This window comes from Onychostruthus taczanowskii, unplaced genomic scaffold (assembly GCF_017590055.1).
Source record: "Onychostruthus taczanowskii isolate IOZ18803 unplaced genomic scaffold, ASM1759005v1 scaffold26, whole genome shotgun sequence".
NCBI classification, from domain to species: domain Eukaryota; kingdom Metazoa; phylum Chordata; class Aves; order Passeriformes; family Passeridae; genus Onychostruthus; species Onychostruthus taczanowskii.
Genome location: NW_024499906.1, coordinates 5,832,211 through 5,852,250, shown reverse-complemented (window position 1 = coordinate 5,852,250; position 20,040 = coordinate 5,832,211). Strand labels below are relative to the sequence as shown.

Sequence of the window (20,040 nt, the reverse complement as noted above, 5' to 3'; positions counted from 1 at the left end):
ACCAGCAATTTGAGCAATTCCTAAGATTTCCCAAATTCTTGATTAGAAGCCAATGAGCTATTTCCCACCGAGTATTTCAGTTACATGAACCTTAACATCATACTACTTCAAAGAAGTTGGGCAAAAGCATGACTTTTACAGTAAGCAGTATCCTTTCATCTGTAAATACCAAATTAAATCTCAAACCTGTGTACAGGAAGTTTGGCTAGAACATAGTAAAACTACTAGCCATATTATTTTTCCTTTACAATTCATCCCAAACATAAGACCCTATTGGGGGTAAGAATTAAGCACAACATATCTTTTCAACACCACTGCCACCACCACCACCAAATACAAAGAAAATGGTTTTTTCCATTACTTACCACTACCACCTGCAAAGCACTGGCTGGCACAAAAATTTATTCCAATAAATGAATATGGAGAACAAACTTGTGTGTCAGCCAGGACAAGACACCAAAAGGATGTATTTGCCCTTTAACCTCCAGTCAACTAGAAACCACTCAACAGGTAGGAGGTTTCATTGATGTTCAAATGCAACAAGTGAAATGGTTAGTGTAAGAAATGCTTGCTTCAGAGTTAAGACTGCAGCATATTAGCAGGAAAGAGAAGTTATTTCTTCAGTTTTCTCTTCTGAAATGGAAGGAGAGAAACTTGACATGCTTCCAATAATTTTTCCCGTTATCCTTACAACTTAGAAAGTGCATGACAGTTCAATTTTGTATTAAGAGCTTTTTTCCTGAATTCTATAAGGGAACAATAGTACAATTTCAAAAACCATGACCATGGCCACTACTTCTATTTTCCTACAAGAGACATGCTTGCTACATAATACCATAATACCGATACTGTTCATTGAACTTGCAAAATAAGAAATCCTTCTCAAAACAAAAACCTCACAGAAAGGTCCAGGAAATCTTAATTTGCTCTAGCTAAGTTGACTGTGTATTGTTAAATTCCCCTGCTAAGCAGCAGTAAGAAAAGATGTTCCTTTAAGAGACAAGAAAAGAGGAAAGAATTCTGTGCAATAGAAATGTAGATTACTCAGCTGTTCTTAAAAAAGACTGGAAAAATTAGTTAGGTCAGCAGTGAAAGCAGGCAGATGCATTTCATACAAAAATAAAGAATTTTTTAGATACATTTTGAATTGCCCTGAGTAGGAGAATGGTTTTGGTTTTTTTCAGAAAAGCTAGGAACAAAGCAAGAGATTAGAAAGAGCATACAGGTCATTGCAAGTGAACATTAAATAAACCCAAAAATTTTGCTGGCACAAAGGGAGGACAACCCCATCCCATTCTGTAGCCAGCAGCTGTTTAGTACCTCTAGTTTTCTTAAGGTCCAGGGAAATTTCCTTAATGGTGAAATCAGTGTGGAAAGGAGCAATTTGTTCACGAAGAATCAGAAGGTGTTTTATTAAGAAAAGCTGTCCATCGACCTGGGTCTACAGCACAAGAGAAAGAACATGCATTACATGTAAAACAAAAAAACCCCAAACAATTAAATGAGGAGCAAAGTTTCGACATTTCCACTTTTATTAGTTAACAAGCTTTTTCCATTAGTCTGTAGTGTGATTAACTACACTCTGGGATCAACAAATCCCACTTCTGTACTATTCCTAATACACTGCACTATAGAAGCATTACTTCTACTTTAATGGGATACTTTATTCCCATTTCTTAGAAGAATTAGATTACTCAGTCATATTACTAAATGTCTTCATTAAGTAAAGGTATCCACTACTTGAATGATACAAATTTATTCTTCTTCAGAGAGAGGAATTATTTAATGTAATTCATATAATTTCTAGTTGAAAAACATGAGGTTCTAAATTTGTTTTCATCATTACAATGACTAAAAAAAGTCAATGTTCCTGTAATAATCTTGATTAACTGTGCTGTTCTGCAAAGGTCTTACAACGCATTTTTCTCATGTCATTAAACACAAAGCTTAGTTAATTTCTAAACAGTACAGCAAAGACACAAAGAGTAAAAGAAGGCCAAGTTCACTCCATCTAAATGATCCGTTTTGCACTGCTTGTTATTTTAACTACATGCTTTATACTGCACGCTACTTTTAATCTTTAAAGTTCATAGCTCATTGAGGTAAAAGGAGGAGGACTTTAGAATTCAAATTTGCTTTTGCAAGCTGGAGGAGGGCTTTCCTTGATATAATGTTAAATGAAACAGAAAAGAAGAAATCAGATTTAAATCTGCAGTTTCAACAAATAGAAATTTCACTAAAAATGAGTGGTGGAAAGGGCTTCTTGAGTTGTTTGGGTTTGGCTTGTTTTTGTTGTTGTTTTAATTCTTATATGCATCATTTCACCAGACAACATTAAACTAACATGCATCAAGAACAAAGTGGTAGAGATCCTAGTTTTTGGCCAACCTATTCAGGGTTCGTTGCAGGACGAGTTTCATTCTCTGCAATACTTTTAAGTCAATGCTGGCCAGGTATTTAACTGTAGAATTCTGAATCAGCCACACAGGAAATAGTTATTGGCTCAAGCTAAAGGGAAGTGTAGCTTGCATTTCTTTTTAAAGATGATATGTTTAACAGATTTTTTTAAAGGACACTCAAAAGAGACACTTTAAAACAGATAATTTCCAATCAGAACTAAAACCTTTCTCATTATTAAATACTTACTGCTTATAAAAATCCAACAATTTTAGCCTACTAAGACTTTCTTTTTTAATTCACTTCCTGGCTGCTAGGAATTAGCAAATTACTACAGGATTTAAAGGAACTGTGAAAGGAAAAAGAAAGTTTACTCCTCAAACACAGTAAAGTTCAAATGACTTGATGAATCTGCACTGAATTCTGAGCAACACACGAGATCAAACCTTTTGATAATACAGTTCTGAGCAGTGAATACTTAAAACTTCTTCCTAGTGAACATAAGTTAGAAAGATTTTTGAAAATTCAAACAATGGAGGCAGAGAAAAAGAGAAAAGAGTAACAGGCAGTGAAAATAAATACAAAGTCCTCTAGCAAAAATTTCCCTTTAGGCATCACTTCACTGAAATCCCACGAGTTAGAGCAGCCTGTAAACACGATTGCTAGGATCTGTAGTCCACCTTTTCAGCCAGGCTACCATGTGAATCATTATCTTTGCCCTGCAATACATTAACCATAACTAAGAACTGGCAAATCCATCCAGTCTCTGGGGGCAGAGCAACATGCTTTGACTAAGATTTTAACAGAATCTGAACCACTGCTTTGTGACTTTAGATATACAAGGGGCTGGGGGCTGTGGAAATCATACCCAAAGCACAGATTCTGACCTTGTTTTTGCTGATGGAATCAGCAGCTCCCAGCAGCGACTGGATGCAGGCAGATAAGGCCTCTTGCGATAATCCCTGAAACACTGCCCTCTGCAGGGAAGAGGGAAAAAAAAGACCAACAAAAGAGGTGTTAGCAAAGCTTAGGCAGAATTTTAAGAGTTGCACTTCATGAACGATGTGTTTACCAGCTTATAAAACTCCAGATTAACTAGCTAAAAACATGTTTGCTAAGTGCAGTGACACAGGACGGAGCATTCACACACAAAAGCTTGCTACAACCACTCAGGCTGGATGCCGGTACCCACACAAGCCTGCCCTGCTCCCCCTGCAGCTCTGAACCGGCACCTGGGTAGTGACATGGTCAGTGACACCTCACACATTCAGAGCCAACAGCATGAATGGTGTTGTGCTGGGTAACCTGACCACACACTTCTTCCTATGTCAGGCAACTACCTGTGCGTGCAAGCTACACCTGCAATAGACACGAGATCATCTGAGTGAGCTTAACCTCAGGCAGACTCAAATTACCTCACATTTGTGACAGCTTAGTAAACAAACATGACAGCTGCCATGGCCCAGGGGACACGGTGCAAGTGCTTAAGTGGCAGCAATATGATCCTATGGCTGAGCCAGCCACAGGAACACGGCTCGCTCCCACCAGCACTGCAACAGAGCCCTGACTGCTCCAGACTTGCCAGCACCACTTCATTCACGTATTCCCTATCTACATGGCGCAGGCAAAGGGTGCCAGTTCAGCTACAGTGTCTCAGGGTAAAACCAAATTAACCTCTGTGCAGATACACTGTAAATGAGCCTTGCAAACAACACAGAAAGCACCTCATTTACCAAGGTCTAGCTGAAAACAAGGGCAGAAATTAATCTATTTTAGTGGGATTGATATGTCAAGCAATAAAGCATTAGCATTTTCTGGCTTCTTTTTTAGCACTAGCATCTTGGCAGGAGTTTCATGTAACACCCATCAAGATATTTCGAAATCCATTAAATGTGTCTAATAAAAATACAACATATGCAGAAAAGCAAAAACATTTGCCTTAGTTTCCTTAGAGACTTATGAGCCTTATATGCTGTTAAGTGAACAACACAAAACAGATTCTAACAGGAAAGTCTAAAAATATGTGTTAAGTAAACACGTCTTTTGTTTCTGCTAGACATGAAGATTTCCACTATCTTAAACTTCGGAAATGTGTTCCTATGTTTTGGAGCATGAAGAGATTTGTCACAAAAAAATTCAGAACATTTTCAAAATGTAGAAGCAGCACAGTCACCATTTTTAAGACCAGAGACATCACACAAACACATTGACCCAGTAATTTCAGCAATAAAATCATTCCCTGTAATTGACCCAGAACTTTCTATTTTTTCTTGTCCTATTCACTCCTCAGCTTTGGTGAGACCAGTACCTTGAACATCAGACACTGAATTATTTCTGTAACAGCAAAAGCAATAGACATAAAAATCAGTGCCATTTTTCTAATTCTACAAATATAAAATTGTCTTGGAAATGATGACTTAAATTTGTCAGTTCACTTGCTTTACATAAAGACAGCAGCAGAACGACCAAGAGGTTAGAGGCCAGTAATTGTCCATTCCTAGTTTGTATTAAAATATTTAGACATGGTGCTCTACACACTTCATAACTTCACCTTAAAAATTAGATAAAGAAATTTTTGCATACATCTATACATCTGTACAGTTTGGAGAGACACACTAGAGTCCTTCTGACAGTAGGATACCACATTCCATGCAGATCTGCAGGTGAAATCGTGCTCTGATGCCTGGGATTAAGGGATTCAGCTGAACCTGTTTAAAAGCAAAATACACACATGAAAAGCTTGCCCATCTGTCCTTCCAACCAAAGGAGACTGTAATATCAACTGTAATATAAAATTCAATTTTATACTCTCTACACAGAAATATGACATTTTATTTTACCCAAACAGGTTAATTTTTTTTTTTCCTTCTGAGCAGGTCAGTACTAGATTTCTGGTGTGAATCAAGCACAAGCCTGTGAAAGACATGAATTTGCTTTCAGGGGTGGCCCAGCTCAACCTTTTTAAATGAGTTAGTTTTAGAGACATGTCTCCAATGACATACACCTCCCACTCAGCTAAACAGCTGAAATGATCAGTAACTGAAAAAAAAGAAAAGCACAGGAGAAAAGAGGAAAAAGAATTGGTTAGAGATCATGGAATTACAGGAAATGCTTAGGAAAAAAATAAGGAAAAAAACCGTTCTATTTCTTCACTCTTTCTGCTGGGGATAATCCTACATGGGTTGAACAGTTGCAAAGAATATAGGGGTTAAACATAATTTATAAACTGTAAAAATAACAGCAAAACCAATTTTTTTGTGAGATAGTTGTACACATAAAAAAGTGCTCCTCCTGCATAACCTTCATAATAACACAGTATGCTCAAAATGGATTTTCACAACACCTGACAGACAGAAGTCTGTTTTCATTTTGTCCTTAAATCAAGCTGGGAAACAGCTGAGTCAATAGCATCAGAGCTCTGATTTCAAATACCAAGCATGTAAAAAAAGTAAAATTTTTGGAGTTTCAGCTGCTGATGGAAAATGCACTTGTGTTTATGTGATCAGTGAAGAAATCACCTGAAAAAATCCAGTAATATCTTTCTACCTTTTGCAATTATAAATTTATTGTCACAGTAATTAGAAAGCCTGTAAAATCTTATGATATCAGTTTGAGGTTCCTAGCCCATTCATTAGTCACTTCAGCTACTCCTGCAGGTCCTGAAATGGGAGAGGCACCTCTGAAGAACAAATAATCCAAATTATCTCAGACACATGTCTTCAAATTACACCATATAGGTTCCTTCCATCTCCTGAGCGCAGGTGAGATTTACAGGACTTGCAAATTCCATACTCCTGGGGTGAAGTACGATGAACTCCATTCTCAATAGGATTTGTGCAGTCCAGCTAGAAACACCTCTGCAGACTTTCCAAGCCAAAAGCAAGAAACTACCATGTAATCAAAAGGAATACAAGAAACAAGTGATAAAGAGCTGAGAAAGATGCTGCTGGGTAAATAATAACACTGTACCACACTGAACAATGATAAAATAAAAGGAGAAATTCTTCATGGGTCTTCCATAGTAATTAAAAAATTTCTAACACTCAAATGACTGGCATCAGCCACATTTTAAGAAATTTTATTCCAGTTTGCTGTAATTTACAGACACATGGGTCACAAGTTTAAAATGTCAAGGAGTAAATTCTGAATTATTTTAAATACCTATAATTTAAGAGACATGCCTAACACACCAAATGACCTTTCCCATCCTAGCACAGCTGACAAACAAACGCATCCTCAAGTACACATCTTGATAGCAGGGATACTTTTCAGTGGAGAATAAAAAGCTCAGGTTTATACAAAGCATAATAGATGCTGTTGGTTGCAAAAGTAGCTGCTTCATATAACAGACTGCACTTGAAGCACAAAGAAATAGCACCAAAAGAGGAAGATCAGGCTGCTTCTCATCTAAAATACAAAACTAAAACTTTGAGACAAAGTTCACCTCTAAAAATTGCTTATGTATTTGTCTAGGAAAATAACCTTTTAAGATACATGCAACTTTTTCACAGATGATTCAAGTTAATGCTCACATTCCATGAGCTTTATACATTAATTTGACAATATGAGATGTATTTCATACCAGATTTAACTAAGCTGCAGGACTCGGGATCTTCTAGCCGGACATCTGAAAATGAAGCTTCAGATGGCAGCTTCTTCTGTTCCTCCTTCAAACTCTGTGCAATTTGCTGCAAAGGAAGATACACAATAATATTTTAGTATCACACAACATTGCTTTGGTTACTAAGCTTTTTGGACGAAAGCATGCTGAATTGGGAAAGAAATCAGCTACACTCAGTTTCCAGTGTTTCAAAGACATTTAGAAGAAACAGGCAGATGTTTCCAAAACAGTGGCAGAAATACTGAAATACGATAAAGATTCACAAATACATATCTGTGTAAAGCACTGTTCTTTTATTTTGCCTGTTTTACTGATGTCTCAATAATGACCTATAAAGCCACCTAGAAAGAAAAGTTCAAAATAGGGTAACCCAGTTCAATGCTTACTTGGATTTTAAATATATAATTTTTTGATGGCTTCATTTCCAGAAATGACATGCAGATGGCCCAAAAGTACTCTCTAGTTTATTCCCTGTGGGAGTTCAACCAAAAGCCTTCCCCTAACATTACTCAACATTTCCACACTTCAACCTTTTCCACTACTTGGTCAGCTTCAAAGAAACAAGAGGCAGCAAGAATGGGCAAAGAACTACATTAATATTTGAGCAGCACAGCACAAGAAATATTTTTTCCCTGTGCTTTTAACATTTTAATAATTCATTTACTAAGACAGAAGGGCTTTCTAAATAGCAAGGTTTTGAAGTTTAAAAGCAATCAAGTAGCAAAATGAATCTCAAACCAGGCAAAAACTGAAGTCTTACGAGGACATAGGAAGAGCAGCATAATTTCTCAATTTGGAATGAACTTTTTCTTCCTTAACTGAAGGGCCATAGGACCTTTTTTAGAAAATAAGGCCTCGTACAGACCAAACAGCAGAATCACTTGCATGAAGATGCTTATTAGTCCTTAAACTTTCAGTATAAAAAGCAGGTACTCTACAGACTCACTAGCTTCAGGGTTTAAAACCCTGTGGATATCCCATAAAACTGCCAAAGTACAAACTGTAGCACAATAAAAGCTTTAGATGTGTACAAAGACAATGTCATAGCAACATGAGTTCACCACTGATAATCTTTTCACAGTGTTTTCTCTGTTTACAGGCAAGAATTGAGCCCAGTAAGGTACAGTCACACAACGTTGATGTCTTTCAGCCCACAGCAAAATACATATATTTTAGGTAGGTAGGTAGGTAGGTAGAGAGAGAGAGAGAAGAGAGAAATAAGACAGACAGACAGACAGATAGCTTCTGCTTTTTTATAAGTAATGTTCTGATTCTGAAGTCAAACAGCAGCTTCTCTACCAACTGGTCAGCTGGAACTAAGTCCTACAGTTTTCTAAGCACCACCAGCTATTCTGACAGCTAGGTGGAAAGCAGAATACAGCAATAAAATTTGGATCTTGCCAGTCCATGTTGGAAAGGTCATTCTCAGTCACCTCAGTCCTTTGACAGCTTGGGCCTCCCATTATAAAGTGAATGGCAATAGTTATTTGGAGGGGGATCTTTACTATGCTTTACTGCTTCCATGTAGTCTTCACGCAGTTGCAGCTTGTTCTAGTCAAAAACTCACGAAAGGTTGCTCACTGGGCATTTATTTATTTCTGTGAGTTGTTTCATTTTTTAAAGTAAGTCGAATTAGTTTGATCCATTTCATCAGGAACATTGACTCAAAGGGTTTGGAATGACTAAAAAAACAGCTAATACTGATAAGAACTTGAAAAAGGTTTCTGGAAGCCATTGCTAATGTGTTAAATTATCTAAAGCAAGTCTCCTGTCACACTGCCTGAACACAGGGTGCACACATGCCTACCAAAAGCTAGTTGACCAGTAATTCTTAAAACAAACTTGCAGCTAACTGGGACTGTCCAAAGCATCTCTTCAATTCCAGCTCAGCTAGAAAATACACTGGGTAATATCTAATACTTATGAATGTAAATAAAAACTCAGAAGCTTCAAGTTTTGATAAAACTGTTAACTGTGAGAACTATTGCCATTGTCATTAAGTTTGACATAAAATGCTGACATATAGAGTCATAATTTAATCAGCAAGTGTCAATTTAAAAATGCCAGTAACACTAAATACACCAAGAACAGGAAAACCCAAGCTGCAAAGCACCGTACTGCACAACTGCATACACTGCATGTACAAAGTCAAGGACAGTGGAAAAGCTGAGGCTGTACCTCCATCATTTCCAGCTTGTCAGGATAGGCGAGGTCGCCGGGCGCGGGCTTGTAGCCGGTGATGTCAGTCTGAATGTAAATGTGCGTCCTATAGACAAGGCGCTCCTGCACATCTTCCAACATCTGCTTCACACCAGCTGCAAATGCACCCAGTTGTTCAGCTGGCAAAGGTAAGAAAAGGCACAAACTTGTTAATGACAAAACAAGCTTATAGAAACACAAATCTGAAGTATCACATATAGGATCATAAAAACCTGGCTTGCTGTAGATGGAGTCAGGATATTTTTGGAACAGTGGCATGCAGACAAATTTAATTTACTGAACTCCGTTACTGAACTCCATGCTACAGTTGCTTTGGCTCCCCAGATTTTCATTAGGCTATGAAAATGCAACCTCACACTGATGACATCAGATGCCGTGTTAGAATTGTTTCAGACCTGGGTACGTTAAATGGAATTTTGGTGGGAACAACAAAGCAGGGTGGCTTTGGTTCCATCACAGCCAATACCTGTGGTGTGACTGTCGGGAGCTGATAAAAACAGAAAAACCAAAGCAGCTCACATCAAACTTAAGAATTATTGTATCAGCCCAAATTTAAGTAGTAGTAAGACACTTCTTATGATAAGCCAAAAGATTAAGTCAGCAAATCTTTGCTCATTCCCAACAGTGTTACAATTATACTTCGAGGAACGTGAACAACTCTTCATGACCACTGGCACAGTTTCAGCGACAAAGAGCTACACTGGGTGACATACCAGCTACCAAGGATGATTTCTGCTTATTGCCTGGTGCAATAAAGACTGTGAAGGGATTCCACCATGCGCTGGTCATACTACGAAATGAGACACCAGGTTGGCTCACTCCTATGAGACTTTGGGCTCTGCAGACTTACAAAACTCCAGAATCTACACTGCTACTTAACTCCTCTGCCAAAGTTACAATTTCTAATCTGGGAAACACAACATTAAGGAGAATTGAAAAAAAAATCAGTTTGCATTCCTTCATCATCTTTATGCAGAAAGCTCTACATGGATGATGCATTAGCAGGACCAAGTGAAGTAGTTTGTTAATTTGAAAAGTTCATTTAAATCAACCCTGGTGCATGCATATACACTGAGTGGATGTTTGCTAGCATTTGTACAATCTAGAGAAAACATTACTAACATCAGTACATTACTTAAAATGATGCTATGCACAGAGCCAAATATACAGACCTGCACTATAAATGAAAAAGCATAATTAATTTTACACAAACATGTCAAATATGAGGTTAGGTTAAGAAGATACTTCAAAACAATAATCTTCAATCTATGAATTACCATTGTTCTGCACATGATCCTCAAGCATTTCATTTTTGAGAATCCCACAGAGTTCAGAGAGTGTCTCTAAGTGAATGACGTGGATGATCATTGGCCTCAGGACATCATATAATGAAAGACACAACTTCTCCAACAGTTCACTATGAAGAAAAAATTTAAAAAAGCAAAATACTTTCAGGATGCCCCAAAAGCAAAAGAAAATTTTAACACAAACATAGATTATTTTGTGGCAAAGATTTTTGAAAGGAGGGCGAGAAAACAAGTGTCATAGAAGACTTCAGACAAGACTGTTTAAAACACGAACCCACTATTTCCTACAAAGTAGGAAAAGTTTTCCTTTTAAAAGATGTGGCATATCCACTGCTTAAAAATGGTGTTACAGCTTTTAATTAATTTTAAAATAAAATTTTAAAAACCCAAATAAACAAAAAAAAATCTATACAAACCAACCAAAAACTCAACCTGTCACAAAGGGAAGATGCTGTAACCTGATTTACCTGACTTCTGTGTAAGAAAATGCTCCTGCTGAGCTCAGAATCATAACCCAAATTTTCTCTTGAGAAAGGGCTCATCTGATTCCAAGGACCCACAAGTGTATTAGAATCAGGAGAACACAAAGAGGGACACAGGAGAAGAAGCCTGGTAATGTTTTCTGTAATAGTTACCAACATCCCAGAGCACACTTTTCAATCTAACTTATGATATCAATGCAGTGACACACCAGAAATCTCACTTCAATTTATTTAAATTTATTTTTTTCTTTCATGTTCAAAGTGATGCATATCTTGGTTAAGACACCAACAGCACTCACTCTAGACATTTCTGCCATTCTCAATGCTGCCTTTGCTAACCACATATTAGGCACTAATGCTATTGCCAGTATCTGAAAATTCAAGTAATTTCCCAGTTAGAGTTAGAAATATAAAAATCAAGAACACTGAAGTTATCAGTGTGATAAAGATATTGAATTTACTGCACAATTTGTTTTTTCTAATTCACAAAAAATGTCTATCAATAGGACAACAACACTTCAGTTCCTCAGACAGGGAACAAAAATGCTCTTGAAAGAATACTCAGAAGAATCGTTTTGAATGGCTCTTCCTTTGCATCCTATAGCACTATAGGCAACTTGGTAAAACAGCAACTCTCGATTTTAAAAGCAGAAACCAAAGAGAAAGTTTCACCAGCCTTCTTATTAAATACAATACTCAATGTCAGAGCTCTGCTCTTGGGTAGAATTTCAGTAAACTCTTATCTCTACATAGACACCTGGCTGTAATATCTTCAGAGCACCTTAGCACTGCAGAAAACGAAATGAGGCTATGTATTATGCTAAGAGAAACCTAATAAAGTAGCTACAATTTTAAACTTTTTTTTTAAACACTTTATTTAGATGTAGGCAAAAAAAAAGGGAAGAAAGTTCTTAGGAAATGAGGTAACTACATTCTATCAAAATTTTAAAAAACCAGAAGTCTATTAATCATTCTTGGTGTGAATAGCACTAGTGACAAAATTTCTGGCTGAACAACATTTTACATTTATTTCAATTAGGGATGTTTAGTCCACGATTTGGACTAAGATAACTGAATTGATTCTTAAGAAAATTTATTTCGGTCACCTCAAATTCTGAGCATGCCCCACATGAGGCCACAATTCCTCAGAAAAGACTGGGCCTACTCTGGCACTGTGGTTTATCTCTAGTGAGGCTTTATGCAGCTTTGGTTTTCCTCTAGCTTTGAAGGATGGGGAGGGTAGTGGGCAGTCTTTTTTCCAGGTCACATATTTATTTAACTTAAGCTGCACTCAATTTAAAACATTGCAACACTCAAAACCAGTGTCTTAATTACACTAATAGGAATACACTCAAATTAGGAGTGGAACAAGGGGGGAACATGACCTACCCAAATTTCAGAATCAAGTATCAGTACTAAAACATACCAGAAAACTGGAGGAGGGGCATAATCTATTCAATTGCTTTACCATTACAGGTCTGTTGTAAAAAATTTAACAATACTTTTGCATTGCAATTACTGTGTGAAGCAGCAACCTTTTCCTCTTTTAGGTTTAGGCACGGGAGATTGGGACAGTGTTCTTGTCAGGCATCGACTACCCTGCCTTCTGTTCAGCCTAAATACAGGCAACATGCTAATATTCCTTGACAGTAAGGGCAGCTCATTAAATCCTTCCAGAAAAATAGCTGGAGTTCATCAGCCTAATTTCAGACCAAAGCAAATGAAAGCATTAGTGCAACAGGCTGTGAGAAACAGGCTGTGCAAAACCAGCTGAAAGCTGTAGACTTCTACAACTATTTTCAAAGAACCTGAGTACCTTTAACTCTTTCAGACTATCTACGGAGCATTTGCAAAGATTATTTATGGAGAATGAGAACTATCTACTTTGCTTAAATAAAGAAGAAAACTAAGAACATCAAATTCTAATGCTAGAAGTGATTTGAGCTGTTTTTTTATCTTGCTAGTTCTTACCAAACCATTTGAACACAGCTCTGTTTGCCATAAAATATTGTCTGCTACATCACAACACACGAAATACAACATCAAGTAAAACAAAACCAGCATCTACCACCTACTCCAGTTTTGGTGTTGGTTTTGTGAAGAACTCATTGTAAAGCTGGTGTTCATCCTGGCATACATGGACCATAAAGGCACAACCACTTCGTACCTGTATTCACAGAAACACAAATACTTGATTATTAAATTCTTTTTCCTTGCATCAGTATCGCAAGAAATATTAGAGGTATTATTACTATGTATTATATATTGTGTTGTGATTATTACAGCTATGGTTAAACTGAAAATTTGTAAAATTCAAAAGCAATGAGATGAACTCTAAGATTATGGGCTGAAAAGATGTTACTAGCCAAATAAAAGCTCACTGTACAACTTTTGTCCTTTTTTTGTTTCTGAAATTTAAGTAACCACATTTTATGCTTCTTTTCTATCCTCCCCCCCTCTGTGAGGGCTTGTGACAGGGTGGACTTTTTACAGAAACAAAACATGTATGGCTTGAAAATATTAGTAGAATGTTAACGATTCAAACTCATAGACAACAGTAACAATTCTGCATGTAAATGACTGAATTAAGTAAGTTCATTTTTCCTGGGGGAGAGGGGACTGAAATGTAACAAAACCTTCACAACACATGACTACTTTACCTACCAGAGCACAGTGATCTCTGTTATTCTGACTGGTTAATTCTGTAACAGTGCTAGCGATACTTGGACCAAGCAAAAGCTCCCGCTGGTCGAGGTAACATTGATGGATTTCATTGAGAACTTGCTGATACCTAGCCAAGAAATTAAAACAATAATGACATCCTGAAGATAATTTTCTGGCAACATAAAATACATTCTAATACCCTCTTTAAGGTCTATGTAATTTCAATTTTTAAAACTTTCTTTTAAACAAATAATAGGTACTGTTTAACAGTACCTAAACAAAAGTAACTATTTTCAAAACTTACAACTGTAGAAGATAAATTATGCAGACATACTCACTCTGGCATTTTTTCAGATCTTTGCTCTACTTGTTCAATAAGAGTCTACCCAAAAAAAAAAAAAATAAAAGAGAAAGAAGTATTATCAGTAAATTACTTTTCTGTAGTAATTGGAAAAGAGTTAGTAGTATTTTTCCACAGATACAATATGCAATCTTTGGACATTCACACTTGCACAATATGCAATCCCTGCATTCATAATAAATTCAAGCCTCATTTTCCTAACTTCCTTTTAAAAAGTTAGTTACCAGCTACTTACTCTGACTTTGGGAGCAGCTGCTCTGAATTTCACATAAAACAGCGTGAAGGCATTGTCAGAATTTGGCACAGCTGAAGGATCCTGAAAGAAGAGATGAGTAATTGGTTAAAAAGCAAATTACTATATTTGGCTTCTAGTATATAATGGCTGAGATAATTAGGCTCTAAAACAGGGTATTGGTTGTTTATGCTTATGCTTCCAGTGGAACAGCTCTTTGCCACTTCCCATCAACAAAGGCATGCTGGTTTCAGAATTTAAAGTCAGATGGAAGAACAAAACCCAAGCGTTTCATCCAAGAGCCTCTACAGGGAAAGGAACATTTTCAGTAATTATGACATTCTCCCTGAGAGACAGAAATTTTCTCTGGACCTGCCAGAGAAGTAGCGATTGTTGGTCCTTAATATGTAGTACTAAAATGGAACAAATTTCCCTTTTATCTGCTGGTCCCAAGGCAGAGAAGCTAAGTTTCAGTTTGCACTCAAGCTCCAACCAGAATATCAAGACTTGAGGCAGCTCCCCCTAGAGCTCCCCAGCCCAGCAGGGCAGACAGCTTGAACTTACACAAATTCTATCACAAACAAAGCAGAGCAGAGACCCAGTTTACACACCAAGCTTTCTTCCCCTTATCCCTACTCAAGTGAGAGAGAAGAGATGGGCCTCTTTCAAAACATGATGGGGACAGGAAAACTCCACCATCCTCACTCCTATTTTTATCCCTGTGAGCAACCTCATCATCCTTTTACAAAATTACATCAAAACCTCCACTCACATGTGTGCATCACCAAAGAACATCCAATCTCAGTCCCTTTCCAGTCCTAACAGTCTTGTTCTGTTACAATAGGAAAACTCAACACCTGATCACAACTAAAAAACACTGCTCCAGTACTGCACTTCTAGCGGAAGAAGCTATTTGATGTTTCAAAGTACACAAAATATCCACACAACCCCCATGTACGTGGGAAGGAAAAGGTCATCCAACTCTTAAAAGATTTATCCTTCATGACACAAAACTTCAAAGCAGCAATTCAAGTCCAGAAATTAGGTTAGGCACTTCTTTCTGTAGACATGCTTATTATCAGAGATGTTCAATTTTGTTTAAATTCAACTCAGTCAGGACAATCCACTGGCATCAAACCAAGCTATGATACCTTTTTTTTTTTTAATAAAACCTAGTTGTGTACCAAATACAAAAAATGTTCAATGCCACTTAACCAAGACTTTCACTCCATGAGTACCCTTTCACATGTTTCTATGAACCCTGCCTAAAATTCCCTTATTTTAGGTGTGCCAGCTCTCAATTCTAGCATCTTTAACTTTCCTTGATTATCCCTCAGGACACCAAGTTTGCCTGAACACAAGGTACACAACAATTATTTGAAGAAAGTATAAAAGTGCATAGGAAGAGACATTCCCCTCTCCCTTCTGCTGTGCCAGAATATTGCAGCATGAGACTCAATATTTTAATGAGACAAAGAAACCTCCCTGATCACATTTATGTCTACATCTCCCTGGAGTGAGGGGGAGTAAAAACCTGGACAGGGTGTCTCTCCCCTGGGACACTCCAGCATCACTGTCAACACTTTAAACTGAAACAAAAAACACTGGCAAAACTAATAGGAACCTGGCACAGTTGTTACCTGCAGCTACACAAACCACTGCAGAATAAATGAACATTTACATGACCAAGAGCACCCAAGAATACTTACCAGAATGTAATACTGAAAGGATCATGGTATGAACTCAGAGTTGTGCATTACAATTACCATCCAGTACCACCCAGCTCCTGTATACTTTTTTCAAGTATTCTCTTTAATCTCTCTCTGTCTCTAAAGCAATCCACCTCAAAAAAAACCACCACAGTACCCCTGTTTCTCCTGTGTACCTTCCCCAATTGGCAACAGACCAACAGCCAGTTCAGAGCTCCAGTGCACACTCTGGTTCAGGAAAGCAACTGTCTGGCCATCTGGCGTCTCTAACACAGTCTTTCATCCATCCATAGCATTCACTAGTTTACTGCTCACCTACTTCAATTCACTGACTTCATTTTCTTCAATTTCCATCACTTTTTAATTATCAGTACTTATAAATCTTTTGGATCACTAGGTCTCAGTCATATTTGGCTGAGTATTGGACAACCTACACAAACACCATAGTGTTTGCATTGACCTATTTTCACAAAAATCTGCTGACACATCCCACCTTCAAAAAAAAATAAAAAGAGAGCTGTTTGATGTTATAATAGACATTTTAGTACAGCTCCACTTCCCACTTGCTGGTTCACCTTACCCTTTTCATTAACTGGGTTGTGAGGTTCTGTAGTGTATTCACAGTGTATGTCTTGATAAGGTGCATAGCTTTAGAAAGGCATTGTTTAAACTTCGTCAAATATACTGGATAGTCTTTAAAATTTGGCTGAAAGAAAGAAAAAAAAATCCATTTTAAATAGAAATAGTAAGAGTCAAAAATATCAAAATTTAAAATACATAACTAGCTAGCTTGTACAAACTAAAAGCAGTATTTTACAAAAATTAAGCAGAATAACAAGTATATTCAATAAAAATTTTCTACATTTATAAAGCACCATCCTTAACTTCACCCTGTATTTGGCAGAGAAAACTTTTTATAGGGAAAAAAAAACCATTACAAAAGTATGAATAGTTGTGACAATTTAACCAAAAATACAGAATGACTTACATGTGATGAAATATATGCGAAATTAAGCAGAATAACAAGTATATTCAATAAAAATTTTCTACATTTATAAAGCACCATCCTTAACTTCACCCTGTATTTGGCAGAGAAAACTTTTTATAGGGAAAAAAAAAAACATTATAAAAGTATGAACACATAGTTGTGACAATTTAACCAAAAATATAGAACGACTTACATGTGATGAAATATATGCAATACAATCATCAAGCTTAGCCAGCATGGGAATGAATCCTTCACTGTTCACGGACAGCGTAGGGGAATTCAATTTCTTTGGAAAACAAGACAAAGCATCATTGTAAGGAACCTAAGCACATTACTGTTGGTGACTAAGTTCAACAGACAACTACATTTTCATTTTCTAAGACTATTAACAACGAAATAATACTTACAGTGTTGATGTTTTCCAGCTCATTAAAGTATGAAAGTTTCTGCTGGATGTTTTCAGCCAGGTCAACAAGTTCTGACTATTAAAGAAACAATAAATAAAAGAAAATCATCAGCCTACCAAGTAGCTTAAATATACATATGTATACACATGTGTGTATAAAATTATTAAGCCTCCCTTTCAGCTCTCAGCACATACCATTGTTAAAAAGCTCCAAGTAACTTGCAACTGATTAAGTCCAACAAAAGATGCAGAATACAGCAGTGCTCTCTTGCTCTTTTACCAGAGACTGACACACTATTTTCAGTAGTGTATTTAAAACAACATATACTACAGGTTTGTCAGTATCCCACAGACAATGCTGCATACAAACAGCCGTGCTACCCTCAGTATTACGGAGAACTGTAAAAATCCTGTATCTCAGGATTGGAGTTAAAAAGTTCTCTTGTATCCAGTCTGACTATGAAAAAAAAAACATTCATTGTATCACTGTTGCAGCAATTCATCAGGAAAAAGAAAGCATCTGGGAAATAAGCTCCCAACTTCAAGAATCTTGCAGCAAGCAGCTCAAAATACTTCTTCAAATGATATGAATTACTGATTCCAATACAGTTTGCACTTGTCAGGCATCAGTTACAAAAACTGCCCTCAGCTAACTTTCTTCATTAAGGCATATATTGACACATACTGAATATTTGACTGCAGAGCCTGACACCCCAGTTGCAGGTGAAACACTCCCAAAAAATTAGGTCCAAAGCAAACGGACGTATTGTTACCACAGCTCATATGTTTTCCCAGCCCAAGAAAAAGAAACTGTCATTTAAGATGTCTTGCAGTTCCCAGTAATCCTTCCATCAAAGATTACCTGCTCTTTCAAAAGCTGTTCACAGGCTTCATGCAGTGTTCCTGTCTTTGTGGACACAAAAAGATACTGTTTTTGCAGTGACTCCAGGTGCTGAAGGGCACTATTCACATCATTCAAGATAGCATCACACTGCTCCTGAAAGCCAGACAAGTAATCCCTCATCTGTCTAGAAAAAAGAGAATCAACAGATAACAGAAGTAAAATTTCCCTTTCTGTATTTGCAAATCCAGCTGCCTGCAGGGACACCGCCACCACTTTTCTCCTTCTAGGAACAGGAGATCACTTGCATCAAGCAAGAGTGCACAATAAGCAGATGTTTCATCATCTTAGAAATAACAGAGCTGAAGGGTCTGGAATACCCACTCCATTTCCCTGACATTCCTTACAGCAAGCCTGCCTGGAAAGGAGCAGCTTGCACCACACAGCTGGTCTGGAGGGTGTGAATACAGTCTAAATGGGCAGCACAAACACACTGACTTCTGCAAGCAGCCAAATTCAACCTGCCTTGCTCCCAACAGCGGTGTTAATTTGGGTCTCTTCTACATCATTGTCACTTTCCATTTAGAAATTACTTTTTCTCTCCTGAAGTAGCTGAAATTATCTAGAGGATTTAAAACTTACTGTGAGGATTGAAAGAGGCTTAGATGAAATAGATCCGGTGTCTAATGTCACCAGATTCATCCAAGGCTCAATGCAGATAAAAACTCTACCTGATAACTAAATGTTATGTCACGCATTCAGCTTATCTAAAGCATATTAAAAATCAATTACTCTTGGATGTCAGCTAAAACTTCAGAGTTCTACTTTACCATGTACAAAGATGCAAGTAATGCAATTCCCTATATTCATGCACATCAGGCAAAGAAATTATTCATTTTCCTTCTGCACCTTTGGCCTCCTGCAGACAGTAGCATACTGCTCATTCTGCAAACCACTGTGCATCCATGGCACACATGAGCACCTGTGTGCACCACTGCAAACATGTCAACTGACAAAGTGCAAGGCTGCTACTCCTTTTAGGTTCTTAATGATCAGATCACAGGATCAGTTTATGCTTCACCCTCTGCTTTTAAGAAAAGTCACGTCCTCAAATGTCAGAGCAAAAGAGAAAGAAACAGCCCAAAGAAAAGCAGAGGAAAAACAGAAGAGGGAATACAGCAGCATCTCCTTGTGGCCAAGGGCAAGTTTGTGAAGTCTCAAAACAGAAGCCAGTTTCTGTAAAAGGCCACGAGCAGATCTAGCTAAGTCATTCAGCTGCACTTCAGATTCCCAAGGAGTAATTGTTGAAGTCAGTGGGAAGGGGTTCTTCTGAGCCTGATGGGAAAGTCAGTTCCACAAAAACAGATGAAATGGCAAGGCTCAAAACTGGAGTTGAGCAAAGTGTCAAGGAATGCAGGGAATGCAGATACAGAATGACAACCACAGTCACAGTCTGAGCCAAATGGTGAGAACAGAAATGACCACCAGCCACATCTGCTTACACAGTCTCACCCTCAGAGGATGCCATTCCAATAGCAGAAGCAATTGAAAAATATAGGAAAGCTCTTAGAATGCTTTTGTCTACAGCCCTGTCTGTAAGCCAAAACTAATTTCCATCTGTCTAAATACAGTGGGCAGTTCAGAAGGAAATCTGCATCTTCTTTAACTGCTCTGCCACCTGAGCAATGGCCTCTGGGAGTCAGGCACACAGCCTTGGAAAGCCTCAGCTGCTGCAACACATTCCCCCACTCCCCACCAGCTGAATGTGAACACGTGGTAACATTAATGGACAAGATGAAGTCCTTCAAGGGT

The 20,040-nt window shown here is 37.6% G+C and overlaps 1 protein-coding gene across 1 annotated transcript in view; it reads right to left on the bottom strand.

Moving 5' to 3' along the window:
- COG3 (component of oligomeric golgi complex 3) overlaps window positions 1–20,040 on the bottom strand; it is a 30,626-nt gene that overhangs the window by 7,890 nt on the left and 2,696 nt on the right. Inside the window, exons 5-18 of the mRNA XM_041407262.1 lie at window positions 18,250–18,415; window positions 17,389–17,463; window positions 17,175–17,267; window positions 16,574–16,699; window positions 14,288–14,368; window positions 14,030–14,073; window positions 13,692–13,818; window positions 13,103–13,194; window positions 10,516–10,655; window positions 9,197–9,357; window positions 6,980–7,085; window positions 4,981–5,105; window positions 3,285–3,374; window positions 1,321–1,441 (exon numbers count right to left, since the gene is read on the bottom strand). Of these exons, the coding sequence (XP_041263196.1) occupies window positions 1,321–1,441; window positions 3,285–3,374; window positions 4,981–5,105; window positions 6,980–7,085; window positions 9,197–9,357; window positions 10,516–10,655; window positions 13,103–13,194; window positions 13,692–13,818; window positions 14,030–14,073; window positions 14,288–14,368; window positions 16,574–16,699; window positions 17,175–17,267; window positions 17,389–17,463; window positions 18,250–18,415 (1,547 nt within the window). The remainder of the gene's footprint in view (window positions 1–1,320; window positions 1,442–3,284; window positions 3,375–4,980; window positions 5,106–6,979; window positions 7,086–9,196; window positions 9,358–10,515; window positions 10,656–13,102; window positions 13,195–13,691; window positions 13,819–14,029; window positions 14,074–14,287; window positions 14,369–16,573; window positions 16,700–17,174; window positions 17,268–17,388; window positions 17,464–18,249; window positions 18,416–20,040) is intronic.